Here is a 26,079-nt window from a genome sequence, read left to right as displayed (position 1 = left end):
CCCCCTCGCAGACACGTTAAATCAGTCTGCTTCACATCACCCAGTCCCCCTCGCAGACACGTTAAATCAGTCTGCTTCACATCACCCAGACCCCCTCCCAGACACGTTAAATCAGTCTGCTCACATCATCCAGACCCCCTCCCAGACACGTTAAATCAGTCTGCTTCACATCACCCAGTCCCCCTCCCAGACACGTTAAATCAGTCTGCTTCACATCACCCAGTCCCCCTCCCAGACACGTTAAATCAGTCTGCTTCACATCACCCAGTCCCCCTCCCAGACACGTTAAATCAGTCTGTTTCACATCACCCAGTCCGCCTCGCAGACACGTTAAATCAGTCTGCTTCACATCACCCAGTCCCCCTCGCAGACACGTTAAATCAGTCTGATCCACATCACCCAGTCCCCCTCCCAGACACGTTAAATCAGTCTGCTTCACATCACCCAGTCCCCCTCCCAGACACGTTAAATCAGTCTGCTTCACATCACCCAGTCCCCCTCCCAGACACGTTAAATCAGTCTGCTTCACATCACCCAGTCCCTCTCCCAGACACGTTAAATCAGTCTGCTTCACATCACCCAGTCCCCCTCGCAGACACGTGAAATCAGTCTGCTTCACATCACCCAGTCCCCCTCCCAGACACGTTAAATCAGTCTGCTTCACATCACCCAGTCCCCCTCCCAGACACGTTAAATCAGTCTGCTTCACATCACCCAGACCCCCTCCCAGACACGTTAAATCAGTCTGCTTCACATCACCCAGTCCCCCTCCCAGACACGTTAAATCAGTCTGCTTCACATCACCCAGTCCCCCTCCCAGACACGTTAAATCAGTCTGCTTCACATCACCCAGTCCCCCTCCGAGACACGTTAAATCAGTCTGCTTCACATCACCCAGTCCCCCTCCCAGACACGTTAAATCAGTCTGCTTCACATCACCCAGTCCCCCTCGCAGACACGTTAAATCAGTCTGCTCCACATCACCCAGTCCCCCTCGCAGACTCGTTAAATCAGTCTGATCCACATCACCCAGTCCCCCTCCCAGACACGTTAAATCAGTCTGCTTCACATCACCCAGTCCCCCTCCCAGACACGTTAAATCAGTCTGTTTCACATCACCCAGTCCCCTCGCAGACACGTTAAATCAGTCTGCTTCACATCACCCAGTCCCCCTCGCAGACACGTTAAATCAGTCTGCTTCACATCACCCAGTCCCCCTCCCAGACACGTTAAATCAGTCTGCTTCACATCACCCAGTCCCCCTCCCAGACACGTTAAATCAGTCTGCTTCACATCACCCAGTCCCCCTCCCAGACACGTTAAATCAGTCTGCTTCACATCACCCAGTCCCCCTCCCAGACACGTTAAATCAGTCTGCTTCACATCACCCAGTCCCCCTCCCAGACACGTTAAATCAGTCTGCTTCACATCACCCAGTCCCCCTCCCAGACACGTTAAATCAGTCTGCTTCACATCACCCAGTCCCCCTCCCAGACACGTTAAATCAGTCTGCTTCACATCACCCAGTCCCCCTCCGAGACACGTTAAATCAGTCTGCTTCACATCACCCAGTCCCCCTCCCAGACACGTTAAATCAGTCTGCTTCACATCACCCAGTCCCCCTCCCAGACACGTTAAATCAGTCTGCTTCACATCACCCAGTCCCCCTCCGAGACACGTTAAATCAGTCTGCTTCACATCACACAGTCCCCCTCGCAGACACGTTAAATCAGTCTGCTTCACATCACCCAGTCCCCCTCGCAGACACGTTAAATCAGTCTGCTTCACATCACCCAGTCCCGCTCCCAGACACGTTAAATCAGTCTGCTCCACATCACCCAGTCCCCCTCCCAGAGACGTTAAATCAGTCTGCTTCACATCACCCAGTCCCCCTCCGAGACATGTTAAATCAGTCTGCTTCACATCACCCAGTCCCCCTCCCAGACACGTTAAATCAGTCTGCTTCACATCACCCAGTCCCCCTCCCAGACACAGTCTGCTCAACATCACCCAGTCCCCCTCCCAGACACGTTAAATCACTCTGCTTCACATCACCCAGTCCCCCTCGCAGACACGTTAAATCAGTCTGCTTCACATCACCCAGACCCCCTCCCAGACACGTTAAATCAGTCTGCTTCACATCACCCAGTCCCCCTCCCAGACACGTTAAATCAGTCTGCTTCACATCACCCAGTCCCCCTCCCAGACACGTAAATCAGTCTGCTTCACATCACTCAGTCCCCCTCTGAGACACGTTAAATCAGTCTGCTTCACATCACCCAGTCCCCCTCCCAGACACGTTAAATCAGTCTGCTTCACATCACCCAGTCCCCCTCCCAGACACGTTAAATCAGTCTGCTCCACATCACCCAGTCCCCCTCGCAGACACGTTAAATCAGTCTGCTTCACATCACCCAGTCCCCCTCCCAGACACGTTAAATCAGACTGCTTCACATCACCCAGTCCCCCTCCCAGACACGTTAAATCAGTCTGCTCCACATCACCCAGTCCCCCTCCCAGACACGTTAAATCAGTCTGCTCCACATCACCCAGTCCCCCTCGCAGACACGTTAAATCAGTCTGCTCCACATCACCCAGTCCCCCTCCCAGACACGTTAAATCAGTCTGCTTCACATCACCCAGTCCCCCTCGCAGACACGTTAAATCAGTCTGCTTCACATCACCCAGTCCCCCTCCCAGACACGTTAAATCAGTCTGCTTCACATCACCCAGTCCCCCTCCCAGACACGTTAAATCAGTCTGCTTCACATCACCCAGTCCCCCTCCCAGACACGTTAAATCAGTCTGCTCCACATCACCCAGTCCCCCTCCCAGACAAGTTAAATCAGTCTGCTTCACATCACCCAGTCCCCCTCGCAGACACGTTAAATCAGTCTGCTTCACATCACCCAGTCCCCCTCCCAGACACGTTAAATCAGTCTGCTCCACATCACCCAGTCCCTCTCCCAGACACGTTAAATCAGTCTGCTCCACATCACCCAGTCCCCCTCCCAGACACGTTAAATCAGTCTGCTTCACATCACACAGTCCCCCTCGCAGACACGTTAAATCAGTCTGCTTCACATCACCCAGTCCCCCTCGCAGACACGTTAAATCAGTCTGCTCCACATCACCCAGTCCCCCTCCCAGAGACGTTAAATCAGTCTGCTTCACATCACCCAGTCCCCCTCCCAGACATGTTAAATCAGTCTGCTTCACATCACCCAGTCCCCCTCCCAGACACGTTAAATCAGTCTGCTTCACATCACCCAGTCCCCCTCCCAGACACAGTCTGCTCAACATCACCCAGTCCCCCTCCCAGACACGTTAAATCAGTCTGCTTCACATCACCCAGTCCCCCTCGCAGACACGTTAAATCAGTCTGCTTCACATCACCCAGTCCCCCTCGCAGACACGTTAAATCAGTCTGCTTCACATCACCCAGACCCCCTCCCAGACACGTTAAATCAGTCTGCTTCACATCACCCAGTCCCCCTCCCAGACACGTTAAATCAGTCTGCTTCACATCACCCAGTCCCCCTCCCAGACACGTAAATCAGTCTGCTTCACATCACTCAGTCCCCCTCTGAGACACGTTAAATCAGTCTGCTTCACATCACCCAGTCCCCCTCCCAGACACGTTAAATCAGTCTGCTTCACATCACCCAGTCCCCCTCCCAGACACGTTAAATCAGTCTGCTCCACATCACCCAGTCCCCCTCGCAGACACGTTAAATCAGTCTGCTTCACATCACCCAGTCCCCCTCCCAGACACGTTAAATCAGACTGCTTCACATCACCCAGTCCCCCTCCCAGACACGTTAAATCAGTCTGCTCCACATCACCCAGTCCCCCTCCCAGACACGTTAAATCAGTCTGCTCCACATCACCCAGTCCCCCTCGCAGACACGTTAAATCAGTCTGCTCCACATCACCCAGACCCCTCCCAGACACGTTAAATCAGTCTGCTCCACATCACCCAGTCCCCCTCCCAGACACGTTAAATCAGTCTGCTTCACATCACCCAGTCCCCCTCGCAGACACGTTAAATCAGTCTGCTCACATCACCCAGTCCCCCTCCCAGACACGTTAAATCAGTCTGCTTCACATCACCCAGTCCCCCTCGCAGACACGTTAAATCAGTCTGCTCCACATCACCCAGTCCCCCTCCCAGACACGTTAAATCAGTCTGCTTCACATCACCCAGTCCCCCTCGCAGACACGTTAAATCAGTCTGCTTCACATCACCCAGTCCCCCTCCCAGACACGTTAAATCAGTCTGCTTCACATCACCCAGTCCCCCTCCCAGACACGTTAAATCAGTCTGCTTCACATCACCCAGTCCCCCTCCCAGACACGTTAAATCAGTCTGCTCCACATCACCCAGTCCCCCTCCCAGACAAGTTAAATCAGTCTGCTTCACATCACCCAGTCCCCCTCGCAGACACGTTAAATCAGTCTGCTTCACATCACCCAGTCCCCCTCCCAGACACGTTAAATCAGTCTGCTCCACATCACCCAGTCCCTCTCCCAGACACGTTAAATCAGTCTGCTCCACATCACCCAGTCCCCCTCCCAGACACGTTAAATCAGTCTGCTTCACATCACCCAGTCCCCCTCCCAGACACGTTAAATCAGTCTGCTTCACATCACCCAGACCCCCTCCTAGACACGTTAAATCAGTCTGCTTCACATCACCCAGACCCCCTCCCAGACACGTTAAATCAGTCTGCTTCACATCACCCAGTCCCCCTCCCAGACACGTTAAATCAGTCTGCTTCACATCACCCAGTCCCCCTCCTAGACACGTTAAATCAGTCTGCTTCACATCACCCAGTCCCCCTCCCAGACACGTTAAATCAGTCTGCTTCACATCACCCAGTCCCCCTCCCAGACACGTTAAATCAGTCTGCTTCACATCACCCAGTCCCCCTCCGAGACACGTTAAATCAGTCTGCTTCACATCACCCAGACCCCCTCCCAGACACGTTAAATCAGTCTGCTTCACATCACCCAGTCCCCCTCGCAGACACGTTAAATCAGTCTGCTTCATATCACCCAGTCCCCCTCGCAGACACGTTAAATCAGTCTGCTTCACATCACCCAGTCCCCCTCCCAGACACGTTAAATCAGTCTGCTTCACATGACCCAGTCCCTCTCCCAGACACGTTTAATCAGTCTGCTTCACATCACCCAGTCCCCCTCCCAGACACGTTAAATCAGTCTGCTTCACATCACACAGTCCCCCTCCCAGACACGTTAAATCAGTCTGCTTCACATCACACAGTCCCCCTCCCAGATACGTTAAATCAGTCTGCTCCACATCACCCAGTCCCTCTCCCAGACACGTTAAATCAGTCTGCTCCACATCACCCAGTCCCCCTCCCAGACACGTTAAATCAGTCTGCTCCACATCACCCAGTCCCCCTCCCAGACACGTTAAATCAGTCTGCTCCACATCACCCAGTCCCCCTCCCAGACACGTTAAATCAGTCTGCTTCACATCACCCAGTCCCCCTCGCAGACACGTTAAATCAGTCTGCTCCACATCACCCAGACCCCTCCCAGACACGTTAAATCAGTCTGCTTCACATCACCCAGACCCCCTCGCAGACACGTTAAATCAGTTGGTTCACATCACACAGTCCCCCTCGCAGACACGTTAAATCAGTCTGCTTCACATCACCCAGTCCCCCTCCCAGACACGTTAAATCAGTCTGCTTCACATCACCCAGTCCCCCTCCCAGACACGTTAAATCAGTCTGCTTCACATCACCCAGTCCCCCTCCGAGACACGTTAAATCAGTCTGCTTCACATCACCCAGTCCCCCTCCCAGACACGTTAAATCAGTCTGCTTCACATCACCCAGTCCCCCTCCCAGACACGTTAAATCAGTCTGCACCACATCACCCAGTCCCCCTCCCAGACACGTTAAATCAGTCTGCTTCACATCACCCAGTCCCCCTCCCAGACACGTTAAATCAGTCTGCTTCACATCACCCAGACCCCCTCCCAGACGCGGTAAATCAGTCTGCTTCACATCACCCAGTCCCCCTCCCTGACACGTTAAATCAGTCTGCTCACATCACCCAGACCCCCTCCTAGACACGTTAAATGATTCTGCTCCACATCACCCAGTCCCCTCCCAGACACGTTAAATCAGTCTGCTTCACATCACCCAGTCCCCCTCCCAGACACGTTAAATCAGTCCGCTTCACATCACCCAGTCCCCCTCGCAGACACGTTAAATCAGTCTGCTTCACATCACCCAGTCCCCCTCCCAGACACGTTAAACCAGTCTGCTTCACATCACCCAGTCCCCCTCGCAGACACGTTAAATCAGTCTGCTTCACATCACCCAGTCCCCCTCCCAGACACGTTAAATCAGTCTGCTTCACATCACACAGTCCCCCTCGCAGACACGTTAAATCAGACTGCTTCACATCACCCAGTCCCCCTCCCAGACACGGTAAATCAGACTGCTTCACATCACCCAGTCCCCCTCCCAGACACGTTAAATCAGTCTGCTTCACATCACCCAGTCCCCCTCCCAGACACGTTAAATCAGTCTGCTTCACATCACCCAGTCCCCCACCCAGACACGTTGAATCAGTCTGCTTCACATCACCCAGTCCCCCTCGCAGACACGTTAAATCAGTCTGCTTCACATCACCCAGTCCCCCTCGCAGACACGTTAAATCAGTCTGCTTCACATCACCCAGACCCCCTCCCAGACACGTTAAATCAGTCTGCTCACATCATCCAGACCCCCTCCCAGACACGTTAAATCAGTCTGCTTCACATCACCCAGTCCCCCTCCCAGACACGTTAAATCAGTCTGCTTCACATCACCCAGTCCCCCTCGCAGACACGTTAAATCAGTCTGCTTCACATCACCCAGTCCCCCTCCCAGACACGTTAAATCAGTCTGCTTCACATCACCCAGTCCGCCTCGCAGACACGTTAAATCAGTCTGCTTCACATCGCCCAGTCCCCCTCGCAGACACGTTAAATCAGTCTGATCCACATCACCCAGTCCCCCTCCCAGACACGTTAAATCAGTCTGCTTCACATCACCCAGTCCCCCTCCCAGACACGTTAAATCAGTCTGCTTCACATCACCCAGTCCCCCTCCCAGACACGTTAAATCAGTCTGCTTCACATCACCCAGTCCCTCTCCCAGACACGTTAAATCAGTCTGCTTCACATCACCCAGTCCCCCTCGCAGACACGTGAAATCAGTCTGCTTCACATCACCCAGTCCCCCTCCCAGACACGTTAAATCAGTCTGCTTCACATCACCCAGTCCCCCTCCCAGACACGTTAAATCAGTCTGCTTCACATCACCCAGACCCCCTCCCAGACACGTTAAATCAGTCTGCTTCACATCACCCAGTCCCCCTCCCAGACACGTTAAATCAGTCTGCTTCACATCACCCAGTCCCGCTCCCAGACACGTTAAATCAGTCTGCTTCACATCACCCAGTCCCCCTCCGAGACACGTTAAATCAGTCTGCTTCACATCACCCAGTCCCCCTCCCAGACACGTTAAATCAGTCTGCTTCACATCACCCAGTCCCCCTCGCAGACACGTTAAATCAGTCTGCTCCACATCACCCAGTCCCCCTCGCAGACTCGTTAAATCAGTCTGATCCACATCACCCAGTCCCCCTCCCAGACACGTTAAATCAGTCTGCTTCACATCACCCAGTCCCCCTCCCAGACACGTTAAATCAGTCTGTTTCACATCACCCAGTCCCCTCGCAGACACGTTAAATCAGTCTGCTTCACATCACCCAGTCCCCCTCCCAGACACGTTAAATCAGTCTGCTTCACATCACCCAGTCCCCCTCGCAGACACGTTAAATCAGTCTGCTTCACATCACCCAGACCCCTCCCAGACACGTTAAATCAGTCTGCTTCACATCACCCAGTCCCCCTCCCAGACACGTTAAATCAGTCTGCTTCACATCACCCAGTCCCCCTCCCAGACACGTTAAATCAGTCTGCTTCACATCACCCAGTCCCCCTCCCAGACACGTTAAATCAGTCTGCTTCACATCACCCAGTCCCCCTCCCAGACACGTTAAATCAGTCTGCTTCACATCACCCAGACCCCTCCCAGACACGTTAAATCAGTCTGCTCCACATCACCCAGTCCCCCTCCCAGACACGTTAAATCAGTCTGCTTCACATCACCCAGTCCCCCTCGCAGACACGTTAAATCAGTCTGCTTCACATCACCCAGACCCCTCCCAGACACGTTAAATCAGTCTGCTCCACATCACCCAGTCCCCCTCGCAGACACGTTAAATCAGTCTGCTTCACATCACCCAGTCCGCCTCCCAGACACGTTAAATCAGTCTGCTTCATATCACCCAGTCCCCCTCCCAGACACGTTAAATCAGTCTGCTTCACATCACCCAGTCCCCCTCCCAGACACGTTAAATCAGTCTGCTTCACATCACCCAGTCCCCCTCCCAGACACGTTAAATCAGTCTGCTTCACATCACCCAGTCCCCCTCCCAGACACGTTAAATCAGTCTGCTTCACATCACCCAGTCCCCCTCCGAGACACGTTAAATCAGTCTGCTTCACATCACCCAGTCCCCCTCCCTGACACGTTAAATCCGTCTGCTTCACATCACCCAGAGCCCCTCCCTGACACGTTAAATCAGTCTGCTTCACATCACCCAGTCCCCCTCGCAGACACGTTAAATCAGTCTGATCCACATCACCCAGTCCCCCTCCCAGACACGTTAAATCAGTCTGCTTCACATCACCCAATCCCCCTCCGAGACACGTTAAATCAGTCTGCTTCACATCACCCAGACCCCCTCCCAGACACGTTAAATCAGTCTGCTTCACATCACCCAGTCCCCCTCCCAGACACGTTAAATCAGTCTGCTTCACATCACCCAGTCCCCCTTACAGACACGTTAAATCAGTCTGCTTCACATCACCCAGTCCCCCTCCGAGACACGTTAAATCAGTCTGCTTCACATCACCCAGTCCCCCTCCCAGACACGTTAAATCAGTCTGCTTCACATCACCCAGTCCCCCTCGCAGACACGTTAAATCAGTCTGCTCCACATCACCCAGTCCCCCTCGCAGACTCGTTAAATCAGTCTGATCCACATCACCCAGTCCCCCTCCCAGACACGTTAAATCAGTCTGCTTCACATCACCCAGTCCCCCTCCCAGACACGTTAAATCAGTCTGCTTCACATCACCCAGTCCCCCTCCCAGACACGTTAAATCAGTCTGTTTCACATCACCCAGTCCCCTCGCAGACACGTTAAATCAGTCTGCTTCACATCACCCAGTCCCCCTCGCAGACACGTTAAATCAGTCTGCTTCACATCACCCAGACCCCTCCCAGACACGTTAAATCAGTCTGCTTCACATCACCCAGTCCCCCTCCCAGACACGTTAAATCAGTCTGCTTCACATCACCCAGTCCCCCTCCCAGACACGTTAAATCAGTCTGCTTCATATCACCCAGTCCCCCTCGCAGACACGTTAAATCAGTCTGCTTCACATCACCCAGTCCCCCTCCCAGACACGTTAAATCAGTCTGCTTCACATCACCCAGTCCCCCTCCCAGACACGTTAAATCAGTCTGCTCCACATCACCCAGTCCCCCTCGCAGACACGTTAAATCAGTCTGCTTCACATCACCCAGTCCCCCTCCCAGACACGTTAAATCAGTCTGCTTCACATCACCCAGTCCCCCTCCCAGACACGTTAAATCAGTCTGCTTCACATCACCCAGTCCCCCTCCCAGACACGTTAAATCAGTCTGTTTCACATCACCCAGTCCCCCTCCCAGACACGTTAAATCAGTCTGCTTCACATCACCCAGTCCCCCTTACAGACACGTTAAATCAGTCTGCTCCACATCACCCAGTCCCCCTCCCTGACACGTTAAATCAGTCTGCTTCACATCACCCAGTCCCCCTCCCTGACACGTTAAATCCGTCTGCTTCACATCACCCAGACCCACTCCCTGACACGTTAAATCAGTCTGCTTCACATCACCCAGTCCCCCTCGCAGACACGTTAAATCAGTCTGCTTCACATCACCCAGTCCCCCTCCCAGACACGTTAAATCAGTCTGCTTCACATCACCCAGTCCCCCTCGCAGACACGTTAAATCAGTCTACTCCACATCACCCAGTCCCCCTCCTAGACACGTTAAATCAGTCTGCTTCACATCACCCAGTCCCCCTCCCAGACACGGTAAATCAGTCTGCTTCACATCACCCAGTCCCCCTCCCAGACACGTTAAATCAGTCTGCTTCACATCACCCAGTCCCCCTCCCAGACACGTTAAATCAGTCTGCTCCACATCACCCAGTCCCCCTCCCAGACACGTTAAATCAGTCTGCTCCACATCACCCAGTCCCCCTCCCAGACACGTTAAATCAGTCTGTTTCACATCACCCAGTCCCCCTCGCAGACACGTTAAATCAGTCTGCTTCACATCAGCCAGTCCCCCTCCCAGACACGTTAAATCAGTCTGCTTCACATCACCCAGTCCCCCTCGCAGACACGTTAAATCAGTCTGCTTCACATCACCCAGTCCCCCTCGCAGACACGTTAAATCAGTCTGCTTCACATCACCCAGTCCCCCTCCCAGACACGGTAAATCAGTCTGCTTCACATCACCCAGTCCCCCTCCCAGACACGTTAAATCAGTCTGCTTCACATCACCCAGTCCCCCTCCCAGACACGTTAAATCAGTCTGCTCCACATCACCCAGTCCCCCTCCCAGACACGTTAAATCAGTCTGCTCCACATCACCCAGTCCCCCTCCCAGACACGTTAAATCAGTCTGCTTCACATCACCCAGTCCTCCTCCCAGACACGTTAAATGATGTTTGATTGAAGGTAAGGGGGCTTGGGTGGGTTTTGAGTTTGAATGTGAGACGGCAGAGTTGCCTCCTCCCCAGGTCAATGGAAGACGACCATTGTTTATATCTCACCTTCTTGCCGTTGCGCCTGTTGATGACTGGAACTCTCTCGTCTCCCGTCAGAGTGTTGACATCGAGTTTGTGGGGATTCCTGCACCGGTGCCTCTTCTGTTTTGGCCTGTCCTCGATGAACTGAAAAGCAATCGCTGCTTTTAATCACCCGTCTGCACTGCCACACCCCTCCTCCCCACCTCGCCCATCTCACCTCCATGTGCCCTGGATACTAGCTGGCGAATCCTCCCCAGACTGGGCAAGACTGCCTCTGCGCCCCCCCCCCCCCCCCTCCCCCATTGCCCCTCCCGGCTAATAACCCCTTCCTTCCACCAGCCCACCCCCTGATACCCACTGCCCGACTGCACTCTGGCTGCGCTCAGCACCAGCTGCCAGTTGAGGGTGAGCCCAGCACAGGCCAGGGATGAAGCCTGGACTTTTCCTGATCTTCCACAGACACACTTGTGCTGGTATCTGTGCGTGAGACCCGGCCTTGGCCAGGCGCTCTGGTGTCCAGCTCACCGCCAAGCAGCTGGGGTCCACGCTGAAGTCCGGATGCTCCTTCAGCCACGCGTCGAGCTCCCTCCTCCGCGGAGCCTCCTCTCCCGCCAGCACTGTGCCGTCCACCTTGCTCACGACAGGGATCCGGGTCTCCATGTCTGCTTCTGTCCGTCGTGGCTGTGATTCCTCCAAGCTTTTCTCGGTCTCCACGTTGGCCTGGGTCATGGAAAGAGACATTCGGAGTTACAGCAAGCTGAAGCTGACGTTATTACAGGCCGACAGCAGCAAGTGTGACGGCAGGAGGGGCAAAACAGGGAGGAGCAGGGTGGGGGGGGGGGGGGGGGGGGGAGGTTGGTGTAAATGGGGGAGAGCGCGGGGGGGGGTGTAAATGGGGGAGAGCACGGGGGAGGGGAGTGGACATGGTGGAGAACGCGGAGGAAGGGTGTGTCAGTGTGCCTCAGTGCTCGAATCCTCCATCGTGCTCTCCTTAATCATAGCTGTGATATCATCTCTGACCTGTAATGCAACTCCTCCACCCCTTTTACCTCCCTCTCTATCCCTCCTGAAGCATCTATACCCTGGGATATTTAGTTGCCAGTCTTGCCCTTCCCTCAACCAAGTCTCCGTAATACCAATAACATCATATTCCCAGGTAACAATTCAAGCCCTAAGTTCATCTGCCTTACCTGCTACACTTCTCGCATTGAAACAAATGCAGCTCAGACCATGTGTCCCTTTGCGTTCATCATCTCTTCCCTGTCTACTCTTCCCCTTAGTCACATTGAATTTATTATCTAGTACCTTACTGGTAGTTAGTTGCTGCCTCTTTACTGACCTCTAACTTCCTAATCTGGTTCCCATCCCCCTGCCACATTAGTTTAAAACCTCCCCAACAGTGTTAGCAAAAGCACCCCCGAGGACATTGGTTCCAGTCCTGCCCAGGTAGAGACCATCCAATTTGTAATGGTCCCACCGCCCCCAGAACCGGTTCCAATGTCCCAAAAATCTGAACCCCTCCCTCCTGCACCATCTCTCAAGCCACTCTCAAGTTATGGATAGCTTAGGAATAAAACAATTTAAATCAACTGCGTACCATCCAGAATTGCAGGTTGCGTTTTCAAGGTGGCATCAGACATTAAAGACAATGTTGAGGGCGTATTGTCAAGATTATCCAGAGGATTGGGATAAAGGAATTCCATTCGTACTGCTTGCAATTAGGGATGCACCTAATGAATCAACCAAATTCAGTCCTTTTGAACTAGTTTTTGGTCTTGAGGTAAGAGGACCACTTAAATTGATTCAGGAAAAATTGGTGGGTGAGAAATCAGAAATTACATTATTGGATTGAGTGTCAAATTTTAAGGGAACGATTAAATAGAGCCGGTGAATTGGCTAGACAACATTTGAAAGTTGCACAAAATGTGATGAAATGGGTAGCGGACAAGAAATCCAAAGTTTGTAGTTTTGCCAGTGGGGATAAAGTTTTAGTGTTGTTACCAGTGGTAGGTGAGCCTTTAAAAGCTAGGTTTTGTGGACCGTATCAGATTGAAAGGAAATTAAGTGAGGTGAATTATGTGGTAAAAACACCAGATAGAAGGAAGACTCGCCAAGTGTGTCAGGTGAATATGCTTAAAATGTACTTTGAAAGGGAAGGAGAGAAAAAGGAGGTTTTAATGATTCTAACTCAAAGTGACGAACCAAATCCAGATGACTGTGAATTTGACATACCTCAAATTAAATTGGAAAATGAGGGTGTTTTTAAAAATTGGGATAAATTGTTGAGTTACCTTCCAGAGGAAAAACGAACTGACCTGAAAGAGTTATTGATATCACATGGGGATGTTTGTGGAGATAAATTGGGAAGTACTAAAATGGCTATACATGATGTAGATGTGGGAAATGCTGTTCCAATCAAACAACATCCATACAGACTTAACCCTTTAAAATTGGCACAGGTTAACAAAGAGATTGAGGGTCTGCTTAAAAATGGCACAATTGAAGTGGGTTGCAGCCAATGGAGCTCACCCATAGTGATGGTAGCTAAACCAGACGGTACCCAACGGTTGTGTGTGGACTATAGGAAGGTTAACGCAGTTACAAGAACGGACTCTTATCCTGTCCCACATTTGGAGGATTGCATTGAGAAAGTGGGACAATCAGCTTTTATTTCCAAACTGGATTTACTTAAAGGTTACTGGCAGGTACCTTGATCCGAAAGGGCGAAGGAGATTTCAGCTTTTGTGACTCCAGATGGTATATACCAATTCAAAGTTATGCCACTTGGCATGAAAAACGCCCCAGCCACATTTCAACGGTTAACTAACAAAGTCATTTCAGGATTACCCAATTATAGAACATAGAAAAATACAGCACAGAACAGGCCCTTCGGCCCACGATGTTGTGCCGAACTTTTGCCCTAGATTAAGAACAAATTAAACTACACCCCATCATTCTACCGTAATCCATGTACCTATCCAATAACCGCTTGAAGGTCCCTAATGTTTCCGACTCAACTACTTCCACAGGCAGTGCATTCCATGCCCCCACTACTCTCTGGGTAAAGAACCTACCTCTGACATCCCCCCTATATCTTCCACCATTCACCTTAAATTTATGTCCCCTTGTAATGGTTTGTTCCACCCGGGGAAAAAGTCTCTGACTGTCTACTCTATCTATTCCCCTGATCATCTTATAAACCTCTATCAAGTCGCCCCTCATCCTTCTCCGTTCTAATGAGAAAAGGCCTAGCACCCTCAACCTTCCCTCGTAAGACCTACTCACCATTCCAGGCAACATCCTGGTAAATCTCCTTTGCACCTTTTCCAAAGCTTCCACATCCTTCCTAAAATGAGGCGACACAGTACTCCAAATGTGGCCATGCCAAGGTTTTGTACAGCTGCATCATCACCTCACGGCTCTTAAATTCAATCCCTCTGCTAATGAACGCGAGCACACCATAGGCCTTCTTCACAGCTCAATCCACTTGAGTGGCAACTTTCAAAGATGTATGAACATAGACCCCAAGATCTCTCTGCTCCTCCACATTGCCAAGAACACTACCGTTAACCCTGTATTCCGCATTCATATTTGTCCTTCCAAAATGGACAACCTCACACTTTTCAGGGTTAAACTCCATCTGCCACTTCTCAGCCCAGCTCTGCATCCTATCTATGTCTCTTTGCAGCCGACAACAGCCCTCCTCACGATCCACAACTCCACCAATCTTCGTATCGTCTGCAAATTTCCTGACCCACCCTTCAACTCCCTCATCCAAGTCATTAATGAAAATCACAAACAGCAGAGGACCCAGAACTGATCCCTGTGGTACGCCACTGGTAACTGGGCTCCAGGCTGAATATTTGCCATCCACCACCACTCTCTGACTTCTATCGGTTAGCCAGTTCGTTATCCAACAGGCCAAATTTCCCACTATCCCATGCCTCCTTACTTTCAGCATAAGCCTACCATGGAGAACCTTATCAAATGCCTTACTAAAATCCATGTACACTACATCCACTGCTTTACCTTCATCCACATGCTTGGTCACCTCCTCAAAGAATTCAATAAGACTTGTAAGGCAAGACCTACCCCTCACAAATCCGTGCCGACTATCCCTAATCAAGCAGTGTCTTTCCAGATGCTCAGAAATCCTATCCTTCAGTACCCTTTCCATTACTTTGCCGACCACCGAAGTAAGACTAACTGGCCTGTAATTCCCAGGGTTATCCCTAGTCCCTTTTTTGAACAGGGGCACAACATTCACCACTCTCCAATCCCCTGGTACCACCCCTGTTGACAGTGAGGACGAAAAGATCATTGCCAACAGCTCTGCAATTTCATCTCTTGCTTCCCACAGAATCCTTGGATATATCCCGTCAGGCCCGGGGGACTTGTCTATCCTCAAGTTTTTCAAAATGCCCAACACATCTTCCTTCCTAACAAGTATTTCCTCGAGCTTACCAGTCTGTTTCACACTGTCCTATCCAACAATATGGCCCCTCTCATTTGTAAATACTGAAGAAAAGTACTCGTTCAAGACCTCTCCTATCTCTTCAGACTCAATACACAATCTCCCGCTACTGTCCTTGATCGGACCTACCCTCGCTCTAGTCATTCTCATATTTCTGACGTGTGTAAAAGGCCTTGGGGTTTTCCTTGATCCTACCCGCCAAAGATTGTTCATGCCCTCTCTTAGCTCTCCTAATCCCTTTCTTCAGTTCCCTCCTGGCTACCTTGTATTCCTCCAGCGCCCTGTCTGAACCTTGTTTCCTCAGCCTTACATAAGTCTCCTTCTTCCTCTTAACAAGACATTCAACCTCTCTTGTCAACCATAGTTCCCTCACTCGACCATCTCTTCCCTGCATGACAGGGACATATATATCAAGGACACGTAGTACCTGTTCCTTGAACAGGTTCCACATTTCACTTGTGTCCTTCCCTGACAGCCTATGTTCCCAACTTATGCACTTCAATTCTTGTCTGACAACATCGTATTTACCCTTCCCCCAATTGTAAACCTTGCCCTGTTGCACGCACCTATCCCTCTCCATTACTAAAGTGAAAGTCACAGAATTGTGGTCACTATCTCCAAAATGCTCCCCCATTAACAAATCTATCACTTGCCCTGGTTCATTACCAAGTACCAAATCCAATATGGCCTCCCCTCTGGTCGGACAATCTACATACTGTGTTAGAAAAGCTTCCTGGACACACTGCACCCCATCCAAACTAGTTGATCTAAAGAGTTTCCATTCAATATTTGGGAAGTTGAAGTCACCCATGACTACTACCCTGTGACTTCTGCACCTTTCCCAATCTGTTCCTCCACATCTCTGCTGCTATTGGGGGGCCTATAGAAAGCTCCCAACAAGGTGACTGCTCCTTTCCTATTTCTGACTTCAACCCATACTATCTCAGTAGGCAGATACTCCTCGAACTGCCTTTCTGCAGCTGTTATACTATCTCTAATTAACAATGCCCCCCCCCCCCCCCCCAACCTCTTTTACCACCCTCCCTAATCTTATTGAAACATCTATAACCAGGGACCTCCAACAACCATTTCTGCCCCTCTTCTATCCAAGTTTCCGTGATGGCCACCGCATCGTAGTCCCAAGTACCGATCCATGCCTTAAGTTCACCCACCTTATTCCTGATGCTTCTTGCGTTAAAGTATACACACTTCAACCCATCTCCGTGCCTGCAAGTACTCTCCTTTGTCAGTGTTCCCTTCCCCACTGCCTCACTACACGCTTTGGCGTCCTGAATATCGGCTACCTTAGTTGCTGGACTACAAATCCGGTTCCCATTCCCCTGCCAAATTAGTTTAAACCCTCCCGAAGAGTACTAGAAAACCACCCTCCCAGGATATTGGTGCCCCTCTGGTTCAGATGCAACCCATCCTGCTTGTAAAGCTCCCACCTTCCCCAGAACGCGCTCCAATTATCCAAATACCTGAAGCCCTCCTGCACCATTCCTGCAGCCACGTGTTCAACTGCACTCTCTCCCTATTCCGAGCCTCACTATTACGTGGCACCGGCAACAAACCAGAGATGACAACTCTGTCTGTCCTGGCTTTTAACTTCCAGCCTAACTCCCTAAACTTGTTTATTACCTCCACACCCCTTTTCCTACCTATGTCGTTGGTACCAATGTGCACCACGACTTCTGGCTGCTCACCCTCCCCCTTAAGGATCCTGAAGACACGATCCGAGACATCCCTGGCCCTGGCACCCAGGAGGCAACATACCTTCCGGGAGTCTCTCTCGCGACCACAGAATCTCCCACCTATTCCCCTAACCATTGAATCTCCTACAACTATTGCTTTTCTATTTAAGGGGGCCAGCGTTCAGGTAGGTGGTTTGAAGTGTGTCTACTTCAATGCCAGGAGTATACGAAACAAGGTAGGGGAACTGGCAGCGTGGGTTGGTACCTGGGACTTCGATGTTGTGGCCATTTCGGAGACATGGATAGAGCAGGGACAGGAATGGATGTTGCAGGTTCCGGGGTTTAGGTGTTTTAGTAAGCTCAGAGAAGGAGGCAAAAGAGGGGGAGGTGTGGCGCTGCTAGTCAAGAGCAGTATTACGGTGGCGGAGAGGATGCTAGATGGGGACTCTTCTTCCGAGGTAGTATTGGCTGAAGTTAGAAACAGGAAAGGAGAGGTCACCCTGTTGGGAGTTTTTTATAGGCCTCCTAATAGTTCTAGGGATGTAGAGGAAAGGATGGCGAAGATGATTCTGGATATGAGCGAAAGTAACAGGGTAGTTATTATGGGAGACTTTAACTTTCCAAATATTGACTGGAAAATATATAGTTCGAGTACAATAGATGGGTCGTTTTTTGTACAGTGTGTGCAGGAGGGTTTCCTGAAACAATATGTTGACAGGCCAACAAGAGGCGAGGCCACGTTGGATTTGGTTTTGGGTAATGAACCAGGCCAGGTGTTGGATTTGGAGGTAGGAGAGCACTTTGGGGACAGTGACCACAATTCGGTGACGTTTACGTTAATGATGGAAAGGGATAAGTATACACCGCAGGGCAAGAGTTATAGATGGGGGAAGGGCAATTATGATGCCATTAGACGTGACTTGGGGGGGATAAGGTGGAGAAGTAGGCTGCAAGTGTTGGGCACACTGGATAAGTGGGGCTTGTTCAAGGATCAGCTACTGCGTGTTCTTGATAAGTATGTACCGGTCAGACAGGGAGGAAGGCGTCGAGCGAGGGAACCGTGGTTTACCAAGGAAGTGGAATCTCTTGTTAAGAGGAAGAAGAAGGCCTATGTGAAGATGAAGTGTGAAGTTTCGGTTGGGGCGATGGATAGTTACAAGGTAGCGAGGAAGGATCTAAAGAGAGAGCTAAGACGAGCAAGGAGGGGACATGAGAAGTATTTGGCAGGAAGGATCAAGGAAAACCCAAAAGCTTTCTATAGGTATGTCAGGATAAGCGAATGACTAGGGAAAGAGTAGGATCAGTCAAGGACAGGGATGGGAAATTGTGTGTGGAGTCTGAAGAGATAGGCGAGATACTAAATGAATATTTTTCATCAGTATTCACTCAGGAAAAAGATAATGTTGTGGAGGAGAATGCTGAGCCCCAGGCTAATAGAATAGATGGCATTGAGGTACGTAGGGAAGAGGTGTTGGCAATTCTGGACAGGCTGAAAATAGATAAGTCCCCGGGACCTGATGGGATTTATCCTAGGATTCTATGGGAGGCCAGGGAAGAGATTGCTGGACCTTTGGCTTTGATTTTTATGTCATCATTGGCTACAGGAATAGTGCCAGAGGACTGGAGGACAGCAAATGTGGTCCCTTTGTTCAAAAAGGGGAGCAGAGACAACCCCGGCAACTATAGACCGGTGAGCCTCACGTCTGTAGTGGGTAAAGTCTTGGAGGGGATTATAAGGGACAAGATTTATAATCATCTAGATAGGAATAATATGATCAGGGATAGTCAGCATGGCTTTGTGAAGGGTAGGTCATGCCTCACAAACCTTATTGAGTTCTTTGAGAAGGTGACTGAACAGGTAGACGAGGGTAGAGCAGTTGATGTGGTGTATATGGATTTCAGCAAAGCGTTTGATAAGGTTCCCCACGGTAGGCTATTGCAAAAAATACGGAGGCTGGGGATTGAGGGTGATTTAGAGATGTGGATCAGAAATTGGCTAGCTGAAAGAAGACGGAGGGTGGTGGTTGATGGGAAATGTTCAGAATGGAGTACAGTCACAAGTGGAGTACCACAAGGATCTGTTCTGGGGCCGTTGCTGTTTGTCATTTTTATCAATGACCTAGAGGAAGGCACAGAAGGGTGGGTGAGTAAATTTGCAGACGATACTAAAGTCGGTGGTGTTGTCGATAGTGTGGAAGGATGTAGCAGGTTACAGAGGGATATAGATAAGCTGCAGAGCTGGGCCGAGAGGTGGCAAATGGAGTTTAATGTAGAGAAGTGTGAGGTGATTCACTTTGGAAGGAATAACAGGAATGCGGAATATTTGGCTAATGGTAAAGTTCTTGAAAGTGTGGATGAGCTGAGGGATCTAGGTGTCCATGTACATAGATCCCTGAAAGTTGCCACCCAGGTTGATAGGGTTGTGAAGAAGGCCTATGGAGTGTTGGCCTTTATTGGTAGAGGGATTGAGTTCCGGAGTCGGGAGGTCATGTTGCAGCTGTACAGAACTCTGGTCCGGCCGCATTTGGAGTATTGCGTACAGTTCTGGTCACCGCATTATAGGAAGGACGTGGAGGCTTTGGAGCGGGTGCAGAGGAGATTTACCAGGATGTTGCCTGGTATGGAGGGAAAATCTTATGAGGAAAGGCTGATGGACTTGAGGTTGTTTTCGTTGGAGAGAAGAAGGTTAAGAGGAGACTTAATAGAGGCATACAAAATGATCAGGGGGTTGGATAGGGTGGACAGTGAGAGCCTTCTCCCGCGGATGGAAATGGCTGGCACGAGGGGACATAACTTTAAACTGAGGGGTAATAGATATAGGACAGAGGTCAGAGGTAGGTTCTTTACGCAAAGAGTAGTGAGGCCGTGGAATGCCCTACCTGCTACAGTAGTGAACTCGCCAACATTGAGGGCATTTAAAAGTTTATTGGATAAACATATGGATGATAATGGCATAGTGTAGGTTAGATGGCTTTTGTTTCGGTGCAACATCGTGGGCCGAAGGGCCTGTACTGCGCTGTATTGTTCTATGTTCTATGTTCTATTCTCCCCCCTTCCCTTCTGAGCCCCAGAGCCAGACTCAGTGCCAGAGACTTGGCCGCTAGGGCCTTCCCCCGGTAGGTCATCCCCCCCAACAGCATCCAAAACGGTATACTTGTTTTGAAGGGGAACGGCCACGAGGGATCCCTGCACTTTCTGCCTGTTTGTTTTTTTCCCCCCCGACTGTAACCCAGCTATTCTTGTCCTGTACCTTGGGTGTGGTTACCTCCTCGTAACTCTTCTCCATCACCCCCTCTGCCTCCCGGATGATCCGAAGTTCATCCAGCTTCAGCTCCAGTTCCCTAACACGGTCTTTGAGGAGCTGGAGTTGGGTGCACTTCCCGCAGGTATAGTCAGTGGGGACACCGGTGGTATCCCTCACCACCCACATCCTACAGGAGGAGCATGTAACTGGCCTAGCCTCCATCCCCTCTTACCTGACAGAATATAGCTGTGGACTAACTAGATCTCCGCCCTCCGACCCTGCTCCCAGTCAGCTACACTTTCTGTAAACTCCTGGCTCTCTTCGCACTCTTTGCGGAAAAGTCGGAAACAAAATGAAAGGAGCGCCTTACTCCCTCCTCACCTAACTCCTTCGGTCACCAAACTCTCACTATAGCACTCAAATGCACCAAATTCAGCACTCCCTCGGTCACCAAACTCTCACTATCGCACTCAAATGCACCAAATTCAGCACTCGGTGCAAACAAAGTCTGCACTGTAGGGGATCACTTTTATTCTGTGAATCTAGCCTCTGAAAACTGGCCTAATCCAATTAACTAATTAACAAGCTCCAGCTGCAAGTGCCTACAAGTAGAAGCCTGTTCAAAGCTGATTGAAAATTCACCTTCTTCTAAACCAAACAGCAACTTTTAAGTTAATTAACTAAATAAAAGAAAGACTAAACTTTAGATAAAAATGAAGCCTTATACTCCCTCGGTCACCAAACTCTCACTATAGCACTCAAATGCACCAAATTCAGCACTCAGTGCATGTACCCTGAGCACTCAGGGTAAATGGGGGAAGAGCGCGGGGTGTAAATGGGGGAGAGCACGGGGGGTCAATGGGGGAGAGCGCGGGGGGGGTCAATGGGGGAGAGCGCGGGGGGGTCAATGGGGGAGAGTGCGGGGGGGTAAATGGGGGAGAGCGCTGGGGGGGTAAATGGGAGAGAGCGCGGGGGGGTAAATGGGGGAGAGCGCGGGGGGGTAAATGGGGGAGAGCGAGGGTGGGGGAAACGGGGAGAGTGCGGGGGGATAAATGGGGGAGAGCACGGGGGGGGTAAATGGGAGAGAGCGCGGGGGGGGGTAAATGGGAGAGAGCGCGGGGGGGGGGTAAATGGGAGAGAGCGCGGGGGGGTAAACGGGGGAGAGCGCGGGGGGGGTAAATGGGGGAGAGCGTGGGTGGGGGGAAATGGGGAGAGCGCAAGGGGTGTAAATGGGGGAGAGCGTGGGGGGTGTAAATGGGGGAGTGCGCAGGGGGGTAAATGGGGGAGAGCGCGGGGGGGTAAATGGGGGAGAGCGCGGGGGGGTAAATGGGGGAGAGCGCGGGGGGGGTAAATGGGGGAGAGCACGGGGGGTAAATGGGGGAGAACGCGGGCGGGTAAATGGGGGAGAGTGCGGGGGGGTAAATGGGGGAGAGCGCGGGGGTGTAAATGCGGGAGAGCGTGGGGGGGGGTAAATGGGGTAGAGCGCGGGGGTGTAAATGTGGGAGAGCGTGGGGGGGGTAAATGGGGGAGAACGCGGGCAGGTAAATGGGGGAGCTCAGGGGGTGTAAATGGGGGAGAGCGTGGGGGGTGTAAATGGGGGAGAGCGCGGGGGGTGTAAATGGGGGAGAGCGCGGGGGTGTAAATGGGGGAGAGCGCGGGGGGGTAAATGGGGGAGAGCGCGGGGGTGTAAATGCGGGAGAGCGCGGGGGGGTATATAGGGTAGAGCGCGGGGGTGTAAATGCGGGAGAGCGCGGGGGGGGTAAATGGGGAGAGCATGGGGGGGTAAATCGGGGAGAGCGCGGGGGGGGGGAAGAGTGCAAATGGGGCAGAGCGCAGCGGGGGGGAAAATGGGGGAGAGCGCGGCGGGGGTGTAAATGGGGAGAGCGCGGGGGGTGTAAATGGGGGAGAGTGCGGAGGGTAAATGGGGGAGAGCGCGGGGGGGGTAAATGGGGGAGAGCGCGGGGGGGTAAATGGGGGAGAACGCGGGGGGTAAATGGGGGAGAGCGCGGGGGGGTAAATGGGGGAGAACGCGGGGGGGTAAATGGGGGAGAACGCGGGGGGTTAAATGGGGGAGAGCGCGGGGGGTAAATGGGGAGAACGCGGGCAGGTAAATGGGGGAGCTCAGGGGGTGTAAATGGGGGAGAGTGCGGGAGGGGTAAATGGGGGAGAGCGCGGAGGTGTAAATGCGGGAGAGCGCGGGGGGGTAAATGGGGTAGAGCGCGGGGGAGTAAATGCGGGAGAGCGCGGGGGGGTAAATGGGGAGAGCATGGGGGGTAAATCGGGGAGAGCGCGGGGGGGGAAGAGTGCAAATGGTGCAGAGCGCGGCGGGGGGGTAAATGGGGGAGAGCGCGGGGGGTAAATGGGGGAGAGCGCGGCGGGGGGGTAAATGGGGGAGAGCGCGGGGGGGTAAATGGGGGAGAGCGCGGCGGGGGTGTAAATGGTTGAAAGCGTGGCGGGGGGCAAATCCGTGGAGCGCGTCGCGGGGGGGTAAATGGGGGAGAACGCGGGGGGTAAATGGGGGAGAGCATGGGGGGTAAATCGGGGAGAGCGCGGGCGGGGTGAGTGCAAATGGGGGAGAGCGCGGGGGGTAAATGGGTAGAGCGCGGCGGGGGGGGAAAAAGGGTGAAAGCGCGGGTGGGGGGAAATGGGGAGAGCGCGGGGCGTAAATGGGGGAGAGCGTGGGGGTGTAAATGGGGGAGAGCGCGGGGGGGTAAATGGGGGAAGAGCGCGGGGGGGGTAAATGGGGGGGAGCGTGGGGTGTAAATGGGGGAGAGCGCGGGGGGGTAAATGGGGGAGAACTCGAGCGGATAAATGGGGGAGCTCAGGGGGTGTAAATGGGGGAGGGTACGGGGGTAAATGGGGCGAGCGCGAGGGGTGTAAATGCGGGAGCGCGCGGGGGGGGTAAATGCGGAGAGCGCGGGGGTGTAAATGCGGGAGAGCGCGGGGGGTAAATGGGGGAGAGCATGAGGGGGTAAATGGGGGAGAGTGCGGGGGGGGGGGGGGGGAGTGTAAATGGGGGAGAGCGCGGCGGGGGGGTAAATGGGGGAGAGCACGGGGGGGGTAAATGGGTGAGAGCGCGGCGGGGGGTAAATGGGTGAGAGCGCGGCGGGGGGGGTAAATGGGTGAGAGCGCCGCGGGGGGTTAAATGGGGGAGAACGCAGGGGGGTAAATGGGGGAGAGCGCGGGGGTGTAAATGGGGGAGAGCACGGGGGGGAAATGGGGGAGAGCGCGGGGGCCAAATGGGGGAGAGCGCGGGGGCTAAATGGGGGAGAGCGCGGGGGCTAAATGGGGGAGAGCGCGCGGGGGCTAAATGGGGGAGAGCGCAGTGGGTAAATGGGGGAGAGCGCGGGGATAAATAGGGGAGAGCGCGGGGGGGTAAATAGGGGAGAGTGCGGGGGGTAAATGGGGGGAGAGCGCGGGGGGGTAAATGGGGGAGAGCGCGGGGGGGTAAATGGGGAGAGCGCGGGGGGTAAATGGGGGAGAACGCGGGGGGGTAAATGGGGGAGAGCGCGGGGGGGCAAATGGGGGAGAGCGCGGGGGGGTAAATGGGGGAAGAGTGCGGGGGGGGTAAATGGGGGAGAGCGCGGGGGTGTAAATGGGGGAGAACGCGGGGTGGTAAATGGGGGAGAGCGCGGGGGGGGGGGGGGGGAGTGTAAATGGGGAGAGCGTGGCGGGGGAGTGTAAATGGGGAAGAGCGCGGAGGGGAAAATGGGTGAGAGCGCGGCGGGGGGTAAATGTTGGAGAGCGCGGGGGGTAAATGGGGGAGCGCGGGGGTAAATGGGTGAGAGCGCGGAGGGTTAAATGGCGGAGAGCGTGGGGGGTAAATGGGGGAGAGCGCAGGGGGTAAATGGGAGAGAGCACGGGGGGGTAAATGGGGGAGGGGGGAGAGCGGGGGGGGGTAAGTGGGGGGGGGAAAGAGTGCCGGGGGTTAAATGGGGGAAAGCGCAGGGGGGTGTAAATGGGGGAGAACCCGGGGGAGGTAAATGGGGGAGAGCGCGGGGGGGGTGTAAATGTGGGAAAGCGCAGGGGAGGGTAAATGGGGGAGAGCATGGGGGGTAAATCGGGGAGAGCGCGGGGGGGAAGAGTGCAAATGGGGCAGAGCGCGGCGGGGGGGTAAATGGGGGAGAGCGCGGGGGGTAAATGGGGGAGAGCGCGGCGGGGGTGTAAATGGTTGAAAGCGTGGCGGGGGGGTAAATCCGTGAGCGCGTCGCGGAGGGGTAAATGGGGGAGAACGCGGGGGGGTAAATGGGGGAGAGCATGGGGGGTAAATCGGGGAGAGCGCGGGCGGGGTGAGTGCAAATGGGGGAGAGCGCGGGGGGGTAAATGGGTAGAGCGCGGCGGGGGGGAAAAAGGGTGAAAGCGCGGGTGGGGGGAAATGGGAAGAGCGCGGGGGCGTAAATGGGGGAGAGCGTGGGGTGTAAATGGGGGAGAGCGCGGGGGGGTAAATGGGGGAAGAACGCGGGGGGGGGTAAATGGGGGAGAGCGTGGGGGGTAAATTGGGGAGAGCGCGGGCGGGGTGAGTGCAAATGGGGGAGAGCGCGGGGGGGGCGTAAATGGGTAGAGCGCGGGTGGGGGGAAATGGGGGAGAGCGCGGGTGGGGGGAAATGGGGAGAGCGTGGGTGGGGGGAAATGGGGGAGAGCGCCGGTGGGCGTAAATGGGGAGAGCGGGGGGGGGTAAATGGGGGAAGAGCGCGGGGGGGAGTAAATGGGGGAGAGCGTGGGGTGTAAATGGGGGAGAGCGCGGGGGGGTAAATGGGGGAGAACGCGGGCGGATAAATGGGGGAGCTCAGGGGGTGTAAATGGGGGAGGGTGCGGGGGGGGTAAATGGGGGCGAGCGCGGGGGGTGTAAATGCGGGAGCGCGCGGGGGGGTAAATGGGGGAGAGCGCGGGGGTGTAAATGCGGGAGAGCGCGGGGGGGGTAAATGGGGGAGAGCATGAGGGGGTAAATCGGAGTGAGCGCTGGGGGGGGGGGGGGGGAGTGTAAATGGGGGAGAGCGCAGCGGGGGGGGAAATGGGGGAGAGCGCGGCGGGGGGGTAAATGGGGGAGAGCGCGGGGGTGTAAATGGGGGAGAGCACGGGGGGTGTAAATGGGGAGAGCGCGGCGGCTAAATGGGGGAGAGCGCGGGGGCTAAATGGGGGAGAGCGCGGGGGCTAAATGGGGGAGAGCGCGGGGGCTAAATGGGGGAGAGCGCGGGGGCTAAATGGGAGAGAGCGCAGTGGGTAAATGGGGGAGAGCGCGGGGGGTAAATGGGGGAGAGTGCGGTGGGGTAAATAGGGGAGAGCGCGGGGGGGTAAATAGGGGAGAGCGCGGGGGTGGTAAATGGGGGAGAGCGCGGGGGTGGTAAATGGGGGACAGCGCCGGGCAGGTAAATGTGGGAGAGCACGGGGGGGGTAAATGGGGGAGAGCGCTGGGGGGGGGTTAATGGGGGAGAGCGCGGGGGGGGTAAATGGGGGAGAGCGCGGGGGGTAAATGGGGGAGAGCGCGGGGGGGGAAATGGGGAGAACGCGGGGGGGGTAAATGGTGGAGCGCGCGGGGGGGTAAATGGGGGAGAGTGCGGGTGGGGGGAAATGGGGAGAGCGCGGGGGTGTAAATGGGGGAGAGCGCGGGGGGGGTAAATGGGGGAGAGCGCAGGGGGGGTAAATGGGGGAGAGCATGGGGGGGTAAATCGGGGAGAGCGCGGGGGGGGAGAGTGCAAATGGGG

General features: G+C 53.8%; 1 protein-coding gene and 1 long non-coding RNA gene across 2 annotated transcripts in view; one reads left to right on the top strand and one right to left on the bottom strand.

Annotated features, from left to right (window-relative positions):
- LOC140418149 (uncharacterized) overlaps positions 1 to 26,079 on the top strand; it is a 1,069,702-nt gene that overhangs the window by 556,818 nt on the left and 486,805 nt on the right. The window lies entirely within an intron of this gene.
- The window catches only part of LOC140418143 (chromodomain-helicase-DNA-binding protein 7-like), a 242,684-nt gene that overhangs the window by 13,541 nt on the left and 203,064 nt on the right, over positions 1 to 26,079 (bottom strand). The window contains exons 2-3 of the mRNA XM_072501559.1: positions 11,491 to 11,685; positions 10,990 to 11,109 (exon numbers count right to left, since the gene is read on the bottom strand). Coding sequence (XP_072357660.1) covers positions 10,990 to 11,109; positions 11,491 to 11,685 — 315 coding nt within the window. The remainder of the gene's footprint in view (positions 1 to 10,989; positions 11,110 to 11,490; positions 11,686 to 26,079) is intronic.

The sequence above is a fragment of the Scyliorhinus torazame genome, chromosome 5, assembly GCF_047496885.1.
Source record: "Scyliorhinus torazame isolate Kashiwa2021f chromosome 5, sScyTor2.1, whole genome shotgun sequence".
Taxonomy (NCBI): domain Eukaryota; kingdom Metazoa; phylum Chordata; class Chondrichthyes; order Carcharhiniformes; family Scyliorhinidae; genus Scyliorhinus; species Scyliorhinus torazame.
This window is presented reverse-complemented; position numbering and strand designations above follow the sequence as displayed.